The sequence below is a fragment of the Sinohyriopsis cumingii genome, chromosome 7 (genome assembly GCF_028554795.1).
Source record: "Sinohyriopsis cumingii isolate HCF-2022 chromosome 7, ASM2855479v2, whole genome shotgun sequence".
NCBI classification, from domain to species: Eukaryota; Metazoa; Mollusca; class Bivalvia; order Unionida; family Unionidae; genus Sinohyriopsis; species Sinohyriopsis cumingii.
The window spans coordinates 56,351,342-56,376,252 of NC_142967.1; the positions used below are offsets into that span (position 1 = coordinate 56,351,342).

The window sequence follows — 24,911 nt, forward strand, 5'->3', positions numbered from 1 at the left end:
ACAAAGGCAAAAAAAAAAAAAAAAAAAAAAAAATAAATTAACAAAATCGAGGAAGAATTTATGTCAGCGAGAGATAATAAAAGATTTCGAGGTATTGAATAAGTAGTTTGAGTATTGTACGACCATTTAACTTTGGCCTTTAGCACGAGAAAAACTGATAACTAAGTAGTCCATATTATTAATTAATTAGTCTAATTAGTTTCCATCACAGAAGACATTGATATGAGATACAAAGGGTACAAACCTTCAGTACATTTTTTAAATGTTATCCTTTGCACCCGAAAAGCTAATAACTAATTAGTTTAATAATTATTTAGTCTAATTCGTTTCAATTACATAAGACTTTGATATCAGATATAAAGGGTACAAAATCTTCAGTACAGAAATTATTGTGCACGTTAAAAATAAACAGTATGTAATATGGTATTCACTATGGAAATTTTAAGTTGTGTGTTACGTTGGTGATAACGCTAACAAAAGTACAAAGAGTGGTTTTATTTGACCAAAATCCCTGCTTTAAAAAATGATAGAACTGAGTACATATTTGAGACAAAAAGTAAACAATGACCTTGGGAACGATTTCTTTAGGTTGATGAATCACACTGCGTTCGGTCAACAGTAAGAACATTTAAGAAAGAGAAAGATTAAATAATAATAATATGGAAGAGGAATATTTTAAACTTCAAAAGGATATTGTATTTGCTAGGAAAACAGTCATATAACAGATATAGTTTCAGTTTAAAGAACTAAGATTTTCAAACTAACAAAACCAACTTACTTACGGTGACTTTACGGTTCCAATTTAAATTACTCTTCTTGTGCTTAACTTCTAAACAATCTGGAAAACACAAACGACATTAAATTAAATTTTTTAGTAACAGAACAAATGTGCCGATAAAATATATCTTGTTATGACCGAGTACATATGGCAATAAAAAAACTTTTAATGACAGATATATACTTGTTTGAATTAGAGACGGAAAACTTACAGTGACATGAAAGAAAATATTCTCTTTTACAACAAAACTGATTACTTCAAATATTTTTTGTTCCTCATATGAAAAGAATGTACCAGAACTATTTAAAGATGAATTGAATGGTGTACCAAGATAGGAATTTTGTAACCTTAAACATAAGATATATGCTAATAAAACGGACAAAGACGAAACTAAAGTAAGCAGCGGTACTTACAAATTAGAAACGTACAAAGACTGTATACTTATTCAAACTATAAGTCGTAAAGAGCTGGATTCTAATTAGATTTTCCCATTTTACTGCATTAAATAACCTTGCCTTTTTGATAGAAGATAACTTTATCAAGAAATTCCTTCCATAATAATTGGTTTTGGTTTGTTTTATAATTTTGTTATTGACTTGGATGTTTTTATACATGTGCCTAAGTCCTACATAGAAGTTATCGTGTTAAGATATAGTGGGTAGTTTATGTTTTGTTCACTGTATTTTGATTTGCACAAAATTAGCAAATTATTCCAATACATCCATCACCAGGCTAAAACTATTTTCTACCTATTTTATTTCCCTCTAACTTGCTCGTTATCTCATATATCAGTCCTTATATAGTCCTTTAAATTTATAGCTAGCTTTTAAACTGTAGAAATGTAGTCGTAGTTAAATTCGGTGATATGTTTTCATTGAGTCTGTAACATAACTATTTCATAAGAGCATTGGTAGGTACGTAGTAGTCTAATAAGAATTTAAAAGTGAATTAATGTTTTGATATGTTTAAATAGCAGCGACTAAAAGAAAAGAGGTCAGGTATAAAATCAACGTTTCACATTAACTGGCTGACAATAGAAATTGGGGAGGGAGGCGACTATTTACCCACCCCCCTTGCCCCAAGGTGCGAGCGCCCTTGGGACGCGCCATTTCTCCCTGTGATACGCCTTATTATCCCCCAGGACAAGACCTTTTTTCATATTTTGGTCAGCTGTGGCTAAACTGCATAATAGCAAAAGGTTAGGCATGTGCAAGGATAAAACCAGTCTATCCCCTAGGGGTACACGTCTGAGAGTCAAAAATCTCCTTGGTGTCAAAACTGGGTATAAAAAAAAACAAACTTTGGTATCAAAACGAGGGATCAAATTAAAAATCTAAGGGTCTCTGAAGCGCTAATGAAGGTAAAGGGAAACACTGACAACGTTGGTCAAACTTCAAGTGACAAAGTGACTGTACGTTTGTGTGTGTGTAATTTTTTATGATCTATTCCGGATTCTATACTCCAGTCGCAAATTTTAATAAAACTTATTTATAACCTTATTTATGTAAGGTACTAACTTGGAGAAGCATACCACGAATTCGTTTCCGCTTTGTTTGAAACGCCAGAAAGATGAGTGTTAGGGGCCACTGGTGAGAATCTGGTTAGAATTTATAAATTGAATAATGAAATTACAAAGTTTTTAGCATTTTTAGATTTCCTGGGGGGGGGGACACTGTTTATTGAATAAAATATTTATTCTGAATTAGTTTTTTGGGGGCACATATACACATATACTGCGTGGTATATTTTGTTTTATTCCTTCTTTTAATTTAATCATGGTAATTAAACCTAGAGGAATGTCATGCGTTAACTGGCCGAGCTTCTTTGGCGGAAATGGAGATGCTATTTTGTTTGCAGAGAAAATGACGCAGCATTCACAGTGATCATTCGTGGGATTTAAGCTAATTAGTGACAATTTTTTTAAACTACAGTATTGTTGTAGTGGTTTTAAAAAATCTGAAATTTACGTGATTAATGGTTTAAAATCTTAACATTCTATTTACTGAAGAAAAAAATCTGTCGTGGGATATTAATTATTTCTTCACCACATTGATGGAATATAGCATCTGTTGATTGCATACGTTATATCTATTTGTTTTTTTCTTCTTCTGAGAAATGAAAATTGACAGACATAATGTAATAATAGGGAGTTCTCTGCGAAAACTCGGGAGATAGTACGAGATCGGGAGGTAGATGTGGAAATACCCCCAAAATCGGGAGGTTTTTCTTGTGTCTTGAGAGTTGACAGGTATGAACTGTCCGAGCTTGTGGAATTTAAGTCAGGGCTAGTGAGTTTATTTAAGTGACCAGCCCGGGGCCTGTGCCTAAAGAAAAATGTCTTTCAGCACTGACCACTACAGTAAATAAACTATTTATACCAGACATGTATATACTATCAGATTTGTCAATACCCTAACTATAGCCTGCGTGTAAAATACACTGTAAATGAATCAAAAGAAGGAAGCTTCTTAATGTTGAAATTACTTATGATTTCTGCTTTGCATATTTATTTGTGGATTTTTGTGTGTGAAAAAACTAATGAAAATCGTTCCCAATGCCTTTTACACCTCATGGGTAATGAATATTGTTTCACACACAAGTCAGTCCCCGTTCTAGTCTCTTCGCACATAATTCAGTATTATCTCTCAGCGTTTCAGTGTTGGATGTACATTTTCAAGATATCAGTCCTTAGGTGATGGTGTGTGTGTTGGGAGTAGGTAATTAATGTGTCCTTTACATATAATACGATTGAACGTCATCCTTATTAAATCAATTTATTGCATTGTGGTAAATTTTTAATCTTTACAATGGGCTCCATCACTTAATCCTTATCACACGTTTGCACAGCACACAGTGTGTAAGTATTTATTTCAAAATTACATTGCTTTTTTTTTTAAATTCCAAAATATGAAATATGAGCACCTTCTTACTGTTGTACTTTTCTGCTGCCAGGTCTTAAATACATTGTTAACACACAATTCAACATTTATTTTTTTTTTGGGAGGGGGGCGGCACCAGACAGATACCCCCCACCATTTCCCAAAAGAATATTTAAAAAGTATTTTATGTTTGTGTGTTTCCCCCTCAGATATGTTGTATGTTCTATTTAAACAGAATTTTGTATCAAAAATTTAAATTTAAATTTTTGATGGAGTATTTATTTTTCGCTAGTGTTATCTAAAGGGTCGTTCGTCCGAGCCTGGTTTTATTCACCTTGCTCGAAGTCCCTTCCCTTGAAAATTTTGTGACCTTTGCTAGAGGTCGCCTAGGTCTCAGTGCTGGCTATGTGTATTAGTGCTACATTGTGTGTATGCTATATTTTCTGTATGTTTGAGACAGCAAGTATAAATCAAGTTTTTCCCCAGTTGTCTTATTTCAATTCTTTGGATTTAGAATCCATTTTAATATATTTTATGTTATTTTCCGTTAATTTATTTTCAATTTAGAATTTTGGCTATCGGAACGGTGCAATGTATTAGGTTATGAAAATAAAAATTATATTGTTTATTCGAGTGTTAATCTGTGTCGTTCCTCGCAAAAAGTGCTAGGATTAGAAATAGATAGGCTGTGCTCGATTCAAGACCCACACTTCTTTATTCTCTTTGTATTTCTCCTGAATCGAGTTCGGCATCTTTTTTTATTATTTTATTTAATGATTTCTTGAAAAAAATCCAAAATTGTTTGTACAACTACAATATTGTAGATTTGTCAACCATACAGTACGGGAGCTGCATGGTTTGAGATAAAGAAGGGGTCAGTGGGGTATTTACTATGTAGTATTCTCTGTTTGAATTTGTGTTTTTGTTTTGTCTGTTTATGTTCTATATGGGGTGTTTTCCAAGACTCTTTCATAGGCCTGTCCACTTCGCGTAGCGCCATATGACGTGGCCCCATGATGTCATCGCCTTGTACTTTCCCCATATAGATTCCCTGTGGATTCCCTGTAGTTTCGTATTTTTAGATTTAGTTGATTTTCAAATTATGCATACGAGTTTTAGTACAAAACAAAAACAAAAAATTTAAATTTTTAAGGCTTGAAATTGGGTCATGTTGTTTGGTGGGGCTCATGTCTGGGTCGGGGAATGAGTTGGAGGCTCTGGTCTGCGCAATGAGAGTATCACACTCCTAATGGGTAGCCAACCAAAGCTCTCCCTCCCATTCCCTCCCCTTTATGTTCCTTCCTCTCCCCCAAATACCAATTTCTTAACAAGTTATTTCATAGTTATCTACCTATCACTATTATTTGCCCACAGGCCACTGTTCCAACAATGTAATCTGTAATTTTATAAAGTGTATTTTTGTCAAATTTCCTATCTAAAAATAAAATGTTTTCTCTTTTGTGATTGTCCTTTTTTGCATATTTCCCCTATTAACTTTAGTCTTTCTTCTTTTCTTTTTTCACATTACGTCATGGTATGTTATTTACTGAAAGGGGCGTTTTTACACAGTGGACATTTTGGCTATACTCTGATCATGTGCCGTCTCACTGCCACCTCTCCTGTCAACCATGCATTGTGCATGTATTTGAAGCAGAGGCGCCAACATATGAGCCTATCTCGGAAGCAGATTCAGCTTTTAAATGTGTAACCCAAATCTGGTCTCCTGTCTCGCTCGCCATGTTTCTGTTTGTATTCGACGACTAGATAGTATTGCGTCACGGGACCACGTGATCAGTTGTCGCATCAAAATTCGAAAAAAGCGACAATTTACGGAAGCGTGGTATCTTCCGTGCAATATAATCACTACCCGCCTACGATATCCACTTTATAAACATTACAGTCGAATTAAAATTTGTAGAGAATTACATACATAAAAGGAAATGTTTTATTTCTGGTCTCCTTTAACTCGCGTCGAAGGCTTTTTCTAGTGCAATAGTAATTGTAAAATCTCCAGGAAGAGCAAGAGGTTACATCTCACAGTGAACGGTTAGTTTATGGAAATCAAGTGGTATTCTACGACTTTCATATATACTATTTTCGGGACATATTTAGTATTAGTGTCTTGAGTTATCTGAGCATCTTTAGTACCAGTGTCTTGTGTTATCTGAACATCTTTAGTACCAGTGTCTTGTGTTATCTGAACATTTTTAGTACCAGTGCCTTGTGTTATCTGAACACCTTTAGCAAGAGTCTATTGTTTTAGCGGGGCATATTCAGTAATCGTGTCGGGCAGCTCCGGTGGCATAGTGGGAGGTCATATCAAAGACTTATAAAAATGATACTAACAGCTGCCTCACTTTAAGAGGTCAGTGTTATGACTTATTCAGCCTGGTGTCCCTGGGTGGGACATCAGGCTACATGTCTACGGCATGATGCCCCAGTGCCAGACATCACTATAAACTGCCACACTGCAGACATTGTAGAGATAGGACTGACATTTTTTTTAAAGTTACTTTAAAAATCCAAATCACACACAGTACCGGTGTCTTGTGTTATTTGAACATCTTCAGTACCAGTGTTTTGTGTTATCTGAACATCCTCAGTACATTCATTACTGACAGGAACTACCTAAGTACCGGTAGTGTAAAAAAAAAGTACCATTGTACGTACAAAAAACAAATGCCACTGTATACTAGTAATAGCGGGCACCTCTGTTTCAAGTTTGAGCCAAAGTATGTCCGACTTGAGGCGGGTTTTGAAAAGGAGACTTGACATCGCCTCGCCAAGTTCCCAGAACTGTTGTCTTTGCTAGGACTATGACAGAGGCAGATTATATGGACAGAAGGTTATCAAAGTGAAAAAAGAAAGAAACTTAAAAGTTATAGGTGAACAGATTTGCATTTCCAAAGATGAAAGTGGGTTGGGTGGGGGCTTGATAGGTACAGTTATATATTGATTTTATTACCTGCATAACTCAGATTACAAGTTACTGACTAAACTTTGCCGGAGGAAATACTGTCGTATTTCACACTTTCCCTTGTCGTTGCGTTATGCATGGAAAGTGTTGCGTTCTGCATATCGCACGCTTTAGTCATATTAATTTGGTACAACCCTGTGCGTGCTACTATTTATTATAAACCTACCAAATAATTACCGCTACACACGCAAAAGCAGTGGTTATATATAACACTATTAGAAGTTGTTGGACAAAACACAGAATGCTTGTAAAAACGAAATATAGGTGCAAACTAAAAAAAATTTAAAGCTCAGTAACAGCCAGAATAACCGCAGTTGCTAACTGTATGCGATATGTTGTCCTTTTTTAACGAGCATATTTGTGTAATGATTTTATCATTTTATCCAGAAGCTTCAAGCAGTATACGCAGATCGTCCGAATTTAGATATTAAATCATGCATTCAATAGTTTGCCTTATTTCGCATGCTAGAAACAAAGACAGTGTTAATGTATTTATCGTCCTTGCAAGAGTGTGTCCTACCCTTCACGATTTTCTGGCAAGCAAAGGGCCTTGTGCATATATATGAATGAGTCAAGATCCATTCGTGACGTTGATAGAAATTTTATAACCAATTAATCTTCCACGATCAATGCTATTTAATGTCTATTAAACAATCTCATTACTAAATTATTGACATAGGGCACCTAATGTACAGACGACGTGTGCTCGAGACCAAGCAATGGACGAGTTAATTTGCTGGATATGTACGTTTTGTGATATAAAAATTTGACGCTGAAATTTGATAGCTAGTATTTATCTGAGCATAGTAGAAATGTATTATTCAGTTTTTCTGTTACACGTGTGTACACCTATAAAATTATTGCGGATGCCAGCACATTGAAGACCGCAGGTATTGTAACGATAAGATAAGGAATGTGTGTGTGTGTGTGATATGGATTTCACGTATCTTTTAACATTTTTCCGGGGTGGCCGAGTGGTCTAAAGCGCTCACCGGTACGGATCACTGCCATCTCACCTCTGTCTGCGTTGGTTCGAGTCTCGGGTTCGTCCAATGTAGGTATGTGAGATAGCTTGCCATTAGCTTCTAGTGGGTCGGTGGTTCTTTCCGGGGTATTCCCGAATACTTCCTCCAGCGTTTATACCGGCCGCCATGTATAGCCTATCTTGTGCTGAAAATGGCGTTAAACCCCATAATAACAACAACAACAACAACAATTTTTCAGTGATATCGCTACAATGTCTGCAGCTTGGCAATTTATTGTAATGTCTAGCACTGGGGCATCATGCCGGAGCACGTAGCATGATGTCTCACCCAGTCACATTATCCTGACACCAGACCGAACAGTCCTAACACTAATCTCTTCATGCTGAGCGCCTAGCGAGGCAATTGTTAGTACAATTTTGTATGTCCTTGGTACGACTCGGGGTTCGAACCCGCGACCTCCCGCATCAGACACAGACTCTCTAACCATTAGGCCACCGGAGCGGTCGGATATGGAAGTAAATCACCACTTTGATTCTGTTTTGTATATTATAATTTGCACTATTCTGTGCTTGCATTTTCTCTTTGGTTTGGATGCAGCTGCGTCTTTACAATTGCTAATATTTCCTTTTGATTGTGTGTTGTGTGAAACCGGAATGCTGCCTTTTTACATCTTCAGTTTTGACACGAGTCTTATTTTTAACATTACACATTTCTAATATTACACACTCGAACAGTAAAAGTTGAATATTTCCAATTTTAAATGTCTATTCTCGTAACTGTCACGGTCATTTACTTCTGCATATAACCATGGACCCTCCCACCCCTCCCGGAACCCCCTGGGGAGGAAGCTACCGACAGAACCTTTGGCCCTTTTGCTGACTATGATTTGACTCGGGTTCGGATGAAATCATACATAGACGTAGCATACCTTCGTCAACACCTGAACATAGTTAGAAACACGCGTGTGTGATATTTTACGTCATCCTATTGCGTATGTGATCTCCAGGTATGTACTTGATTAGCTATCGCAAATGGAGCAAGTCATAGTTTGGCTGTACAAGCACTAGACAGTCAGTTGTTCTTCCAAGTAAGTAATTATCAATTTCTTCTAAATGGAGGAAGTCACTGTTTTGCATTATAACAATGTATTTGCACTAGACAGTCCATTTGTTCTTCCAGGTATGTATTTGTCTAATTTTTCAAAATGGAGGAAGCCACTGTTCGACTTTGTAAAAAAGGTCTTTGCACTAGAAAATATATATGTTCTTCCATTGGTGTATTTGGCTAGTTGTCGTAAATGGAGGAAGTCATTGTTCAACTTTATAACAAAAGTCGTTGCACTAGAATGTATATGTTTTTTCCTCCTATACATTTGTCTATTTGTCGTAAATGGAGGAAGTCATTGTTCGTTTTTTCATAACAATGGTTTTTGCACTAGAAAGCATATAAGTCTTCCATTGATGTACTTGGATAGTTGTCGTAAATGGAGGAAGTCATTGTTCAACTTTATAACAAAAGTCGTTGCACTAGAATGTATTTCCTTCTATACATTTGTCTATTTGTCGTAAATGGAGGAAGTCTTTGTTCGTTTTTTTCATAACAATGGTTTTTGCACTAGAAAGCATATAAGTCTTCCATTGATGTATTTGGCTAGTTGTCGTAAATGGAGGAAGTCATTGTTCGTTTTTTTCATAACAATGGTTTTTGCACTAGAAAGCATATGTCTTCCATTGATGTATTTGGATAGTTGTCGTAAATGGAGAAAGTCATTGTTCGTTTTTATAACAAAGGTCTTTGCACTAATAAGTATATTTGTTATGAAAAAGAGATCGATATGGTACGGCAGTCATTGTATGGACGCACACCTGAATCGCTCAATAATTTTCGACCGACTCGCTATTCATCCACATTTATTACTGTATTTTTTTAAATTCTTCTGCTCTTACTGTATAACTTGCATAATAAATGAGGACAAAAGTTATCAGACCATATTTTTTGGACAGACTTACGTTAGAGATTATAACAATTTGGATAAACATCGGTATAATTTGCTTCTATGCGTTTTGAAAAGCCATAAGGAACCAAACAGTTCATTTTTGGAAAGGGGGGGGGGGGTTAGTCTTTCAAATCCCCACCCTCACCCAAAAACTTGTATTTTTTTGTTTTTCTGTTTTGTTTTTTTTTTGTATCCTTAATATTTTCTTTATTGTTCCTTAAGAAAGAACTTGAATCAAAAAGCGGGGGGGGGGGGAATAAACCACTTTCCGTTTTCCAAATTTTGTGTCATTTTATATATGCTTGCCGATTTACTTTTTAATGTATGCTCATGTATATCATAAATACAGTATATATCTTATACTTTTTATTTAGTTGGCTTGGCTTTGCTTGCAAAGATTTAGGAAGGGGATGTCCATGCCTATTGCGCGCGCTGGTGGCCGACAAGCCCAGTACGTGACGGGCACGTCCATCCACAGAGGCTTCAGGGGAATGTCTAGGTTGTGGCGGGTGCTGCCGACGGTTCCCGGTTTTTTCTTCTCCATCATTTTCCCTCCAAGCTGGCCCGTCTATTTTGCTCAAAAGTGGCAGTGGCCCGGTGATATGTACGTCGCCAGCTCTCACGGTCAGCAGCTTGTGATGCCACAGGTGGTGATGGTCTTTTTCAAGGAGTCTTTATATCTCTTTCGAGTTGCCCCTCTATCACGGTGGCCAGTCGACAGCTCACTATACAGTGAGTCTTTCACAGGCAATGATCCTCCATCCTGGACATGTGCCCTGTCCAGCGTAGCTGTATCTTCATGAGCGTGGCCTCAACGTTGGTGTTCCGTGCTTGTTTGAGGACTGTAGTGTTCGTGACAAAATCACTCCAGTGGATGTTGAGGATGGTGCGGAGGCAGCACCGATGGAAGCGTTCAGGGAGGCGGAGGTGGCGGCTGTAGGTGACCCAAGATTCGGCACCATATAAGAGGGTAGTCAGTACGACAGCTCTGTAGACGCTGATCTTTGTATCTCTCTTGAGACTGGCGTTGCACCACACCCGTTTATAGAGTCTGCCGATGGCGCCGTTTGCCTTGGCCAGTCTTTTGTCTATTTCTTTGTAGATCTTGGCATCAGAGGATATCACACAGCCCAGGTAGGTGAACTGGTGGACTACATTCAGCTCTGTCTAGTTACTGACGATGCTTGGTGGCCGGTACTCTTCCTTCGCAGGCTGGTAAAGTACCTCAGTTTTCTTTAGGATGACCTCAAGTAAAAAGAGCTTACTAGCTTTTGGAAAGCAGGATGTTACGCGCGGTAAGGCGGCTTCTGTGTGTGCAGCAAGGGCGTCGTCGTCTGCCAAGAGAAGTTCTCTAATCAGCTTCTCCATGGTCTTTATGTGGTCCTGAAGTCGCCTTAAGTTGAAGAGGTTACCATCAGTACGAAATCGGATAAAGATGCCAGCTTCGTCACCAAGGCCTTCTGTTGCTTTTTGGAGCATCATGCTGAAGAAGATTGAGAACAGTGTGGGGACTAAAACGCAGCCCTGTTTCACGCCATTTACAATGGGGATGGTCTGTGATAGGTCGTTATTGTTTCTGACCTGGCCAAGCTGGTCTTCATGTAGTTGGATGACCATGGTAAGGAACTTTGGAGGACAGTCGAGCTTTTCAAGCATTTTCCACAGTCCAGTTCTGCTCACTGTGTCAAATGCCTTCGTCAGGTCCATAAATGTGATGTACAGTCCTTTGTTTTGTTCTCGACATTTCTCCTGAATCTGTCTCAAGACGAACACCATGTCAGTTTTGTCCCTATCTGCTCTGAAGCCACATTGACTCTCTGGGGCATGTTTGAGTAGTTTGAGCAGTCAGCGCCCCCCCCCCCCCCCGTTTTTGTACAAGGTGGTGATGACTGCATCTTGGAGGTATTGCGGAAGTTTCCCTTGTTCCCAGCAGCAAAAGTAGAAGTCGTATACATGTAGTTTGGTGTGAAATGCTGGGCCTCCTTTCTTCCATATCTCTGGTGGGAAACCATATTTTCCTGCAGCCTTTCAAGTCTTCAGCTGTTCAATGGCTTTTAGAGTCTCATCGAGTTCCATCTTTGGTGACTGTTGTGGGATGCGATCGATAGCTGCCTTCTGGACTGCTTTTTATTTACACCACTTAAAAATACACAAACTCGCATTTCCAGTGTGTTCGCTTCAAAAGGTAGCCCTGCAGCAATACCCAACCTAGTTGAAAATCGTTAAGTGTCTTTTTATCTACTTATGAGCCTTGCATTCAGTGGAGGATCGAGGGGTTGGAGGAGGTAATTACCCCCGAGCGCCAGGCGAAGGGGGCGCCATTTTGTTCGCAGCTGATATTTTTATCGTATTTCTCTTTCACCTTAGTGTAACAGGGGCAGTTCTTCTCAAACTTTCATTTAGGAGCGGGGCAGGGGCGGGAGGAGGAGGGAGGTTGACAGTTAACATAAAATAACTGTTGTCTGTAGCAAGGTATGGGCGACACTAAAGAACACTTGAAATAATAATATATCTAGTATTTTAAACGTATCATACACAAATTTAGCTAGTGAAAATATTTTCTTATTGCTAGAAGTAAGATGGCTTTTTCAAGAAGTACTTTTGAATCAAGTTTACACCAGAGTTAGTATGCATAGGTCATTTTAAAAGAAAGTATGTGTGTGTGATTTGGATTTTTAACGTAGCATAAAAATTTCAGTCATATCACTACCATGTCTACGGTGTGGCAGTTATAGTGATGTCTAGCACTTTGGGGGCCTCATGTCGCAGACATGTAGCATCATGTCCACTCAGTCACATTATCCTGACACCAGGCCTAACACTGACCTCCTAATGCTGAGCGCCGAGCAAGGCATTTGTTAATACCATTTTTGTAAGTCTTTGGTATGACTCGGCCGGGGTTCGAACCCGCGACCTCCCGCATCCGAGACGGATGCTTTAACCACTTAGGCCGCCTGATGGTCCTAAAAGAAAATGGTATTTGTTTTCAGTACCATGGCTGTCACAGAGCATACAATATATATCACCTCCATCGATTTTATTTCTTACATATCTCCCATTTTCAGTTCTCAGATTGTAAGATACTCTGAGTTTTGTTCAAAGCTTATCCATGTTTAGGGTTACATAAATAATTTTAAGTAATCTTCGAGATGAAATTCATAGTTTTCTAAATGTATTATTCCAGTAGGATAGAAAAGCATAGGTAAGTCTTTCTTTAAACATCAAAATAAACTTATAACGATTTACAGAACCAGAAACATCCACACTTCACCTAAACCAAATCTGGTTAAAGTCTCTTTTAGAAGTGTGACCCAAATGATTATTATTTGATTCATTTTCAGTATAGGGCTCCATGTGGCCTAAAGCGCTCATCGTTACGGATCACTGCCATCTCACCTCTGTCTGCGTGGGTTCGAGTCTCGGGCTCGGCCAATGTGGTTACGTGAGAAAGCTTGTCAGTAGCGTCTTGTCTGTCGGTGGTTTTTTTTCCGGGGTTTTTCAGTTTTCTTCCTCCACCACTGATTCTGGCCGCCATGTATAACCTATCTTGTGCTGAAAAACGGCGTCAAACCCTACAACAACAACAACAACAACAACATTTTCAGTATAAAACTGCCTGTATCCACTGATCAGCATACTATTTGCAGAATTTTTAATGGGAACCAGTATTTAACAAACCTAACAAGCTTTAAGTATTTAAGTGTGATTCATCGAAGTTCACCGTATACACAGAGGTCAGAAGTAGAATTGCACTTTAAAATATATTTAAAAATCATTCGTTCTACACGTCCAGTGGAGTCAGCCTAGTTCAAGCCCCATACCTCTTATGGGTTAATTTAAAACTACAACAACATGAATATCAAAAAGTTTCAAACATACTTTACAATCTAAGCAATATTGTTTCAAATTACAAATACACATAATCATGACATTTAGTACTTTATCAACCAGTGTTTTTTGAGCTTTATAGAATTTTCCATTGCTCGAGAAAACAAGACCAGGGTAATTTAACCCCATCATTATTACTCCCGGCTATATTCCGTACTTTGTATAGTCTGAATAAATTGTTAACGAGTTTGAAAAAAAAAAAATAAAAAAAAATAAAAAAATAAAAAAAAAAAATAAATAAATAAAAAACAACAACAACAACAACAACAACAAAATAGAGTACCGTATGCGTGCACCGCGCCAGTTTATGTTGCTCGTCATGCTAGCGTTTGCAACTTTGTGTCATTGTTATCATGTGTCAGTATAGATAATCCCATGGGACGGAGTGTTGAAAAAGGAGATACCGTTACGCATTTCATTTATTTACGTATTGTAGATCGAACGGTAAACATTTCCTGTTATTAGCTATTTTTTTTACATGACTAATAACTGGAAATTCATATATGTGTCTTGAGAATCTAGAAACAGTGGTTTACTGTTGAAAGTAGTAGTAGTAGTAGCAGTAGCAGTAGTAGCAGTAGTAATATTTCTTGTTGTTTTTAAATGCCATTTTTCAGCACGTAATACTGTACATGTCGGCCAGTATAACTGGTGGAGGAACAATCCAGAAAAGCCCGTGAAGAACCACCAACCCACAGGAAGCTCCTGGCTAACTTTCTCACATACACACGTTGACCGAGCCGAGACTCAAGCCTACGCGGATAGAGGTGAATTATCAGTGATCTGTAATGGCGAGCGCCTTGGAACACTCTGCCACCTGGGGCTCCCATACCTACGTCCGAGTGGCCGAGTGGTCTAAAGCGCTCACCGTTCCGGATCAATGCCTTCTCACCTGTCTCCTTGGGTTCGAGTCTCAGGCCCGGCTAACGTGGGTCTGTGAGAAAGCCTACCAGTAGCTTCTCGTGGGTCGATGGTTCTTCCCAGGGTTTTCCCGGGTTCTTCCTCCACCAGTTATACTGACCGCCATGTATAGCCTATCTTGTGCTGAAAAATGGCGTTAAACACTACAACAACAACAACATACATACGTATGAATTATCCTGGGTCCAAGTTTTCGTCCAATCACTATGCAAAAGTCTGTAAAGGTCTATACAAATAATTATAACGTTTAAAACCATGGTTACCATAAATATAAACAAGTCACTGACTGCTGTCATTATGATATTAATTACGGTCTAGTTAGGTTCGGGAAAGGTATAACCAGGTTGAGTATGAATGCAAGGTAGCTGATATGAGGGTAGTGTGTGTGTGTGTGAGAGAGAGAGAGAGAGAGAGAGAGAGAGAGAGAGAGAGATTTTGATTTTTAACGTAGCTTTAATAGTTTTTCAGTCATATTGATTCGATGTCTGCAGTGTGACAGTTTATAGTGACGTTTAGCACTCGGGTATCATACCGCAGACATGTAGCATCATGTCCCACCCAGTCACATTATTCTGACACCAGTCCGACCAGTCCTAACACTAACATCTTGTAAGTCTTTGGTATGACTCGGGCTGGCTTCAAACCCGCGACCTCCCGAATCCGAGGCGGACGCTCTGACCACGAGGCCACCGGGGCGGTTACGAGCGTAGTATAGTTCGAGACTGAAGGAATTATCTGAGTAATGTCGAATATTGACAAGATGGGTTTCTGAGTAATATTGAAATATCATCGCTACATGTTAATGCTCTGATGTTGCTTTCGTAAGAGACCACTTCATTTAGCAAAATGCACAAGAATAAGTTATTGGCCTGTTTACAAATACGTGAATCCGAATATAAAAAGCGTTTTTATTTTGCATTTTGATGTACATGTTGCAGGTTCTACAAGGCAATGCCTCGGATGACAAGGTGTTTTATGTGATTGAACTGACAGAGTTGAGGGAATACAACACGATGCACGTGTATCACATGATTCAGACCATGTTTTTGATGTTGTCTGTTCTGGCGGGGGTCATTACGGGATGTCATCTCATATTTTTCCAGGCCGGACACTGTAAGAACTGGGGACTTCTCACTTCCACTCTCGTCGTTGGTCTAGTCCAGATTCTGAGTTGTATGTATTTCCTGGACATGTCCGAGCGCTCGACGCTCAACCAGATATCTCTTGGACGAGTTCAGAATTGCTTAGACTATTCTCCGACAGCCACTCTGTCCAATGCCGCCATTTTGTTCGTCATTGCGGTCAATATTGTTCTCCATAACTGGGATACATTCTTGAAAAGAGTTCTTCTCATCTCAGCTCTTTTAATATGCAATACTTCCGGTTTAGTGATACTCTTCAGAGACATGGCATCCCATCCCACTTCCATGCAGCAGGAGGTATTTGCGACCCTGGGAAATGTAAACTACACACAGATTGAGATCTTCTGGACCGTCTGTCTGAAGGAAATCCCTGCTGAATGCTGCCGCCTGCTATGCGAGTACATCCTCATCTACCTCCCTGTTTTCTTAATTTTCCTCAAAGCCTGGGCTACGACCAATTCCACTGCCAAGTGTAAGTACAGTTGTTAATCCCGTCATTATGATAACCTTTGGTAAATGTATGTTTACTAAATATAATAAATAACTTTGTAAATTGAACTAATCACCCGCATATGTAATAGCATCAACCATAAACGTGGTAACATCACCCATAAATGCAATAGCATACCGGTAAATGTAATAAATCTATGAAAATGTAATAACATCACACGTAAATTTAATAAGTTAGAAATGTAGTCAGTCACCATAACTCTTTATGTGTGTGTGTGTGTGTGTGTGTGTGTGTGATTATGATTTTTAACGGAGCTTTAGCAATTTTTCAGTCATATCGCTACGATGTATGCAGTGTGGCAGTTTATAGTGATGTCTAGAACTGGGGCATCATGCCGCAAATATGTAGCATGATGCCCCACCCAGTCACATTATCCTGTCTGCAGTGTGGCGGTTTATATTGATGCCTAGCACTGGGGCATCGTGTCGCAGACATGATGTTCCACCCAGTCACATTATCCTGACGTCAGGCCGACTAGTTCTAACACTAACCTCTTAATGCTGAGTGCCAAGCGAGGCAGCTGTTAGTACCATTTTTGTAAGTCTTTGGTATGACTCGGCCGGGGTTCGAACCCACGACCTCCCGCTTTCGAGGCGGACGCTCTACCAACTAGGCCACCGATAAAAGTAATATCACCTATAAATTTAATAAATCACCCTTGAATAAAATAAAATCACCCGTTAATGTAATAAGTGGCTCGTAAATGTAATAATTTCGCCCGATAAATTTAATAAGTAACCCATAATTATAATAAATTACCAATTACCGCAAATATTATTTCAAAATGTAATAAACCAAATTGCATCAAATTTATGGCAGTGCTTACATTTATCACGTTTATAGTATTTGCAGTTGAAATTGATTACGTTTATGGTTATCTTAGTTAATTACATTTATGTTTATCTTAATTACATATGCCGTAACACTAGCATAGATATTAGTTGCCATAACACTGGCATAGATACTAGTTGCCGTAACACTGCATATATATTAGTTGCCGTAACACTGGCATACATATTAGTTGCTGTAACGCTGGCATATATATTAGTTGTGTAACTATGGCATATATACATTAGTTGCCGTAACACTGGCATAGATATTAGTTGCCGTAACGCTGCATATATATTAGTTGCCTTTACAATGGCATAGATATTAGTCGCCTTAACACTGGCATAGATATTAGTTGCCGTAACACTGGCATATATATTAGTTGCCGTAACGCTGGCATAGATATTAGTTGCCTTAACAATGGCATAGATATTAATTGCCTTAACACTGGCATAGATATTAGTTGCCTTAACAATGGCATAGATATTAGTAGTATATAGGGACTCGTCCCTATATACTACTGATATTAATTGCCTTAACACTGGCAAAATATTAGTTGCCTTAACACTGCCATATATATTAGTTGTTGTTGTTGTTGTTCTAGGGTTTAACGCCATTTTTCAGCACAAGATAGGCCATACATGGCGGCCAGTATAACTGGTGGAGGAAGAACCATGGAAAACCCAGGGAAGAACCACCGCATATATATTAGTTGACATAACACTGACATAAATATTAGTTACCTTAATGCCAACATACAACTATTTGGCATCAAAACATGTCATTTCAATAAGATATTTAAACTGGTGAGAATGATGAATTTTAAAACATTGTCATCACAGCAAAATATTTAGTATGTTTCCTCACAACTGACTGGACCAGTAGCTGGTGCCAATTTAAATGGCTAAATCATGACTCTTAATGCCATTTTGAATGGCTCAATCATAACTCTCAATGACATTTTGAATGGCTAAATCATAGCTCTCAATGCCATTTTGAATGGTTAAATCATATCTCTCGATGCCATTTTGAATGGCTAAATCATAACTCTTAGTGCCATTTTGAATGCTAACTCAAATTCGTAGTGCAATTTTGAATGGCTAAATCGTAACTCTCAATACCATTTTGAACGCTAAATCACAACTCCAAGTGCCATTTTGAATGGCTATATTACAACTCTTAGTGCCATATTGAATGGCTAACTCAAACCCTTAGTGCCATTTTGAATGGCTAAGTCAAACTCTTTGTGCCATTGTGAATGGCTAAATCATGACTCTCAATGCCATTTCGAATGCTAAATCATAACTCTTAGTGCCATTTTGAATGCTAACTCAAACTCATAGTGCCATTTTGAATGCAAAATCATAATTCCATGTACATTTTGAATGGCTAAATCATAACTCTTAGTGCCATTTTGAATGGCTAACTCAAACTCTTAGTGCCATTTTGAATGTTAACTCAAATTCGTAGTGCCATTTTGAATGGCTAAATCGTAACTCTCAATACCATTTTGAATGCTAAATCACAACTCCAAGTGCCATTTTGAATGGCTATATTACAACTCTTAGTGCCATTTTGAATGGCTAAGTCAAACTCTTTGTGCCATTGTGAATGGCTAAATCATGACTCTCAATGCCATTTCGAATGCTAAATCATAACTCTTAGTGCCATTTTGAATTGCTAACTCAAATTCTTAGTGCCATTTTGAATGGTGAATTGATAACTACCATTTTGAATGACTAAATCATAACCCTTAATGCCGTTTAGAATGGCTAAATCAACATTCTGAAAGAAATGACAGGAAAATTTATTGCAAGCGATCTTATACAGGACAGGCAGAATAACGTCTGTTTGTCTTTCGATGAAAAAGTATTGAGGCTGTATTAAATAAACATGCTACATTTTATTTAATTTAAGCAATATTCTTCATAGGTTATCAAATCTCCATGAATAATCTGAGAAAAAAGTTTTTACGACTCTGTGGTCTTAAACTATGCAACAGAAAGAAGCGAAACCAACAAGTAAATTTCAACAATTATTTATTTCACTAGAATATAAAGCAAATATTCAAAAAAGACACTTAGCAGTTTTGTGAAATCCCAGATAATCCTAAATGCTCTATTACAAGTCCAAAAGTATAGAATATTCTGAATGAATTCCAATAGTCTTGAATGTCTTGATGTATTACAATTATATAATAATGTCTTTGAATGACTTCATCAGAATCCCTTAATATCGTGTTAATCCTTCAATGAACACCTTAGTACTTCCAAAGAATGATTTAAATAATTCCTCTACAGCTATATCTTAACACAACAAACTCTATCATAGATTCCGAAATACTGATATGAAACAAGAAATAATAATTATTTAACTAATCTCTATGTATATGCAAACTGTCACATGACGTATGACGCAACGGAATGCCATGAATTCCCTAGACATAATTAATTTCTATTGCAAATTTCCACAAAATTGTCAACAATTTCTCTTCCAGAACATTCCAAGTTCGTAAACAAGGTTTTAGTGTTTATGATCATTATTTTCAAGTACAATATACAATCATGGACAAAAGTTATACACACAATATAGATGTATATGATACAGTAAGAAGGATTTTCTTAGGGATGATTTGGGTGGGTCGGGGTGGGTTGGAGTAAACTGTTTTAAAAATTTCTCCGGTTTAATTTCCTGTTTTAAAACAAATAAGAAAGTCAGAGGTTCAAAGATGATGGAACTACAAGAGGATAGTGAAGGTGAACATTTTTTTAAAAAAATTTAACCTGAGAAGGTACTACTACCCCTACCCCCCATGAATATGGAAGAAAGAAGCTTGCATATTACCTCTTTTTAAAGTGAATGTCATCATTAGGTCTTATTTTTCAAATTCTATGTTGTTGAGCAAGACTACCGTCTCGGGTTTATGGATTGTTTCAGATCCGTGGGTGAGTCGAATAGGATTAGATTAGAATCAGCTGTGTAACAGACCCGCGGTCATTGTGTTCATTGTGATGTTTCTATGTCACAATAGGGCATTAATTACATCGTGCAGTATTCTAACTCCCGATATGCATTGACATTTAATGCCACTTTGCTCACTGGAAGAAAAAAATACGGTTTTTGAGTGTAACTTCGAATCGAAAAAGCCTTGGTTGTAAACGTTAATCTCTTAAAAATTAAAACTCTCATTATTTCCATGGGTAAATCAATTCTAGATCAAAGTTTAATTGAGGCTTTTTCATTATCTTTTGTCTGTCTCAATTAATCCTGTGGATAAAAATGAACTTTACACTTCACATTTATATCTGCACTACACAATTCAGACGCTGTGTATTACCATTACCTAAGAAGTTTCAACCACTGTTACTTGAAAGCTAAGATGTGTTTAAATGTCATTGAAAGTTACAACAGTATTTCACTGTGCCCCTCCTATTTTTGTTCAAAAATCTGAGAAAAAGAATCCATCATCGTGCTTCGATGTAGGGTAAGAAACCTTTATCCTAGGGATAAAAATTGTGCGATAGACTCTCGGGTGGAATTTCAGTATCCTACACCGATGCCAGTGCTAGATTCTATTCTAGTTTTCGCACACCCTGTTGTCTGTACCTCACTAACGCTTTTAATAACAAAAGGCATTAAGGATATAACAAATGCACAGAGCTTAGTCATTTCATTTATCAGTTTATAATATCTAAGCAGATTGTCGTCAGGGGCCCCAAACAATGTCAACTTGATCGCGTTTCGAATTAAACGGGAGTTTCTTTACTAACAGCGTCACCATATTGGCATGGGCGAGTCTATGTTTAAGCCGTAAATGTGATGCAGTTTATCGTCGTTGATATTACACTGGACAACAAATTTTTACAAAAGTCATGTTACTGAAATAAAATTAGTCAATTCTTATCAATTTTTATGTGCTGAACACGAATATGACAGTCAAATTGCAAAATTGGCTCTAGTTTTTTTGTAATCTGCAAGAAATTAATGTTTACATAACGAAATGCATTCCAATAGTAAAAGGTCAACTGTAATAGCCTACCTATAAAAAATCAAGTCATTGACTACATCTTAGATTTCTTCGCCTGTCTCTTGTACAGCTGTTCGGGAGCATCTCTGAGGAGTGTCCAGCAGTAGTCAGCCAGCATTGTAGTGGACCATTTTCCCTGGTATCTTTGTTCCATTGTTGCGATATCTTGATGAAAACGTTCGCCGTGTTCATCACTAACAATACCACAGTTGCTAGGAAAGAAATCCAAATGGGAATGAAGGAAGTGAATCTTTAGAGACATATTGCAGCCAAGTTTCTTATACTTCATCAACATGTCTTCTACTAGTTCCTTATAGTTTTCTGCCCTAACATTTCCGAGGAAGTTTGTAGAAACTAGGCGAAAAGCATTCCATGCTTGTTTCGCGTCACCTTCCAGCAAGTTGTTGAACCGGTCATCTTTGAAAAGCTCTCGAATCTGAGGACCCACAAAAACTCCCTCTTTAATCTTTGCTTCGCTGAGTCGAGGGAATTTTTCATGCAGGTATCGGAATGCTGGCAAAGTCCGGTCAATGGCTTTCACGAAGTTCTGCATCAAACCTAGTTTGATGTGAAGGGGTGGTAGCAAGATTTTCTGAGCCTCAACCAGAGCTGGGTGTTGGATATTCTTCTCTCCAATGGCTACATTCTGCCTGTGAGTCCATTCCTTCCTCATGTAGTGCATTTCCCTTGCTCGGCTATCCCACTCGCATAAGAAACACATGTATTTTGTATATCCTTGCTGCAGTCCCATTAAAAGGGCAACTACCTTCAAATCACCACAGAGGTGCCAGCTGTACTTGTTATACTCAATGGAATTCAGTAGCTGCCTTAAGTTATCGTATGTCTCTTTCATGTGGACAGCATACGCTACTGGAATAGATGGAAGAATGTTTCCATTGTGCAAAAGCACAGCCTTGAGACTCAGTTTCGAAGAGTCCACAAATAGTCTCCATTCTTGTGGGTCATGAGTGATTTTTAAAGCATTCATGAGGCCCTCAATATCGGAACAGAATATCAGATTACTTTCCTTTCTGAAGAAAGGCTCCAATTGCTGGTGGCGCTTTCGATATGCAGTAATTGTGACATCTTCTTCTAGAAGATTCCATTGTTGGAGTCTTGATCCTAGCAATTCTGCCTTGTTCTTTGATAAGTCCAAATCACGAATCAGGTCATTTAGTTCTTCCTGTGTTATTCTGTGTGGGGTTGATGATGCACCACAGTGAAAATCTGGATCACTGCATGCTGATGGACCAGGAGAAGAACAGGTCGACTCACCTTTGTCTTCGTCAGATGAATCAAGAGAATATTCAGCTGGAGGTTCTGGAATAGGAAGTCCCTCACCATGTGGAACTGGTCTCAATGCAGACGGAATGTTTGGGTAGACTATTCTCGACTTCTTTCGCTTCGTTATTCCGCCGGAAAGAGGAGGAACCAAGCAGAAGTAACAGTCATTTAGGTGGTTGCTTGGCTCTCTCCACACCATTGGGACTGCAAACGGCATTGATGACCTTTTGCAATTCAACCACTGTGAAAGCTGTGTTGTACATGTAGCACAGCATATATGCGGAGCCCAAGGCTTGTCTTGGTCACCAACCTTGCATCCGAAGTAAAGATGATATGCCTTCTTCACTTGAGAATTGATACTTTTCTTCTGGTTGGCAAATGTCACTTCCCCACAAATATAGCAAAGATTGTCCGCGGTATTAACACACTTTCGAGGCATTACTGTTCTTTATTGTACGTAAATGGATAAAATAATAAGTTTTATGTAACAGTAGCTTGAACTGTCTCGCACAACGTCTAAAATATTTTAAATGCTGAACCTATCTGATTGGGCTTTATATAGTACACTGCTTACGTCAGCTTCAGCAGCCGCCTGGCATTAGTATAATAGGCCTACACATGTATAGTACACTGCTGACGTCAACTTACTTCAGCAGCCGCATGGCATTAGTATTGCATTGCATCAGAAAATGATGCAATCAACTGTGGATGATGTGAGCATGATGGTATTATGCAATGTTACATCATTATTCCGGATGTTGCTGCAGTCCTACTGGAGAAATTTACACAGTGAAACATAGAAAATGAGGTATATGAATATCTTCAAAACGAGAGCCAATACAAATTTTTCACGGTTATATTCGTGTTCGGCACACCAAAATACTACAGATTAGGGCCTTTTCAAGTCAGTAATGATTTCACTGTTGACCAGTGTTATCAATAATTTCGTAAATTTTGGAGTTAAACCTTTTTAAACTCGTTTATACAAGAATTCCTCCTACTTATTTATTCGATTTGTTTTAGAAATACTGAAACTTGACATTGCAAATATTGGATGCAGATGACACAATTTTTTTTTTTTTTACTGAAACGGACTGTTCTGTAATCCGGAAGAGGACAGTGATCAATGTATGCTTGCTGACATCAAGAGCTTTTGTTTGACTTGAAACGCCATTAGGTTGACTGTATTAGAGACGTCCTGGCGACAATCATAAGTTTTGCGTATTTTGTTATCCTTGATGTTTTTTTCGTTTTCAGAATAGCTAGGGGTGTGGTTAAAAAAAAGAAAAGGTGTGCGAATAATTTGGGATAATGACGCATCCCGATTTGTCATGATTTAACGCATCTTGCTTTTGTCGTCATAACGCCAGAAAACATTACGTGCACGCGTGTTATGTGATTCATGCATGTACACATGGGATGATATCAAGCGCCTGTAGTCTCACACGTTCTTTCACTTAGACACTGCACTGCTCCGGTGGCCTAGTGGTTAGAGCGTCCGCCTCGGATGCGGGAGGTTGCGGGTTCGAACCCCGGTCGAGTCATATCAAAGACTTACAAAAATGGTACTAACAGCTGCCTCGTTTGGAGCTAAGCATTAATAGGTTAGTATTAGGACTGGTCGGCTTGGTGTCAGGATAATGTGACTGGGTGGGACATCATGCTACGTCTGCGGCATGATACCCCAGTGCTAGACATCATTATAAACTGTCACACTGCAGACATCGTAGCGATATAACTGAATTTTTTTTAAAGCTACGTTAAAAATCTAAATCACACACACAGACACACACACACACACACACACACTTAGACATTGTTTGGTTGCAAAAGCTAGTGTTAATTCTGATACTTTGTATTTGCAGGTGAATCTCCTTTAGCTGTCCAGATTATCGATCTGACTTGTGGAGTTTCAGTGAAAGGTAAAACATCATGTGTATGCTCCAGGTTCAACGGCGTCTACTTCGCCATCTTAACATACTCTGCACTCATTCTTTTCTTGGCCCGGCCCGGAATGATTGTGTACGGTTTACTGCAAAGTAACAAGTTCCGGGACATTTTACCCAGCCTTCTGAACACCGTGATATTCTGTTTTTTCTCCATAGAGTATATCCATGGCCTACATGTGGGCACAATACACCAAAACAGACTAGAAAAAAGGAGTATTCTTGAAGAGCACGAAGCTGTATAACACTGGTCAACAGTGAAATCATTACTGACTTGAAAAGGCCCTAATCTGTAGTATTTTGGTGTGCCGAACACGAATATAACCGTGAAAAATTTGTATTGGCTCTCGTTTTGAAGATATTCATATACCTCATTTTCTATGTTTCACTGTGTAAATTTCTCCAGTAGGACTGCAGCAACATCCGGAATAATGATGTAACATTGCATAATACCATCATGCTCACATCATCCACAGTTGATTGCATCATTTTCTGATGCAATGCAATACTAATGCCATGCGGCTGCTGAAGTAAGTTGACGTCAGCAGTGTACTATACATGTGTAGGCCTATTATACTAATGCCAGGCGGCTGCTGAAGCTGACGTAAGCAGTGTACTATATAAAGCCCAATCAGATAGGTTCAGCATTTAAAATATTTTAGACGTTGTGCGAGACAGTTCAAGCTACTGTTACATAAAACTTATTATTTTATCCATTTACGTACAATAAAGAACAGTAATGCCTCGA

The 24,911-nt window shown here is 38.3% G+C and overlaps 1 protein-coding gene across 1 annotated transcript in view; it reads left to right on the forward strand.

Annotated features, from left to right (window-relative positions):
• The window catches only part of LOC149795304 (uncharacterized), a 65,544-nt gene extending 41,136 nt beyond the window's left edge, over window positions 1-24,408 (forward strand). Inside the window, exons 2-3 of the mRNA XM_089963775.1 lie at window positions 15,364-16,039; window positions 24,083-24,408. Coding sequence (XP_089819901.1) covers window positions 15,364-16,039; window positions 24,083-24,408 — 1,002 coding nt within the window. The remainder of the gene's footprint in view (window positions 1-15,363; window positions 16,040-24,082) is intronic.
• Window positions 24,409-24,911: the final 503 nt, after the last annotated feature.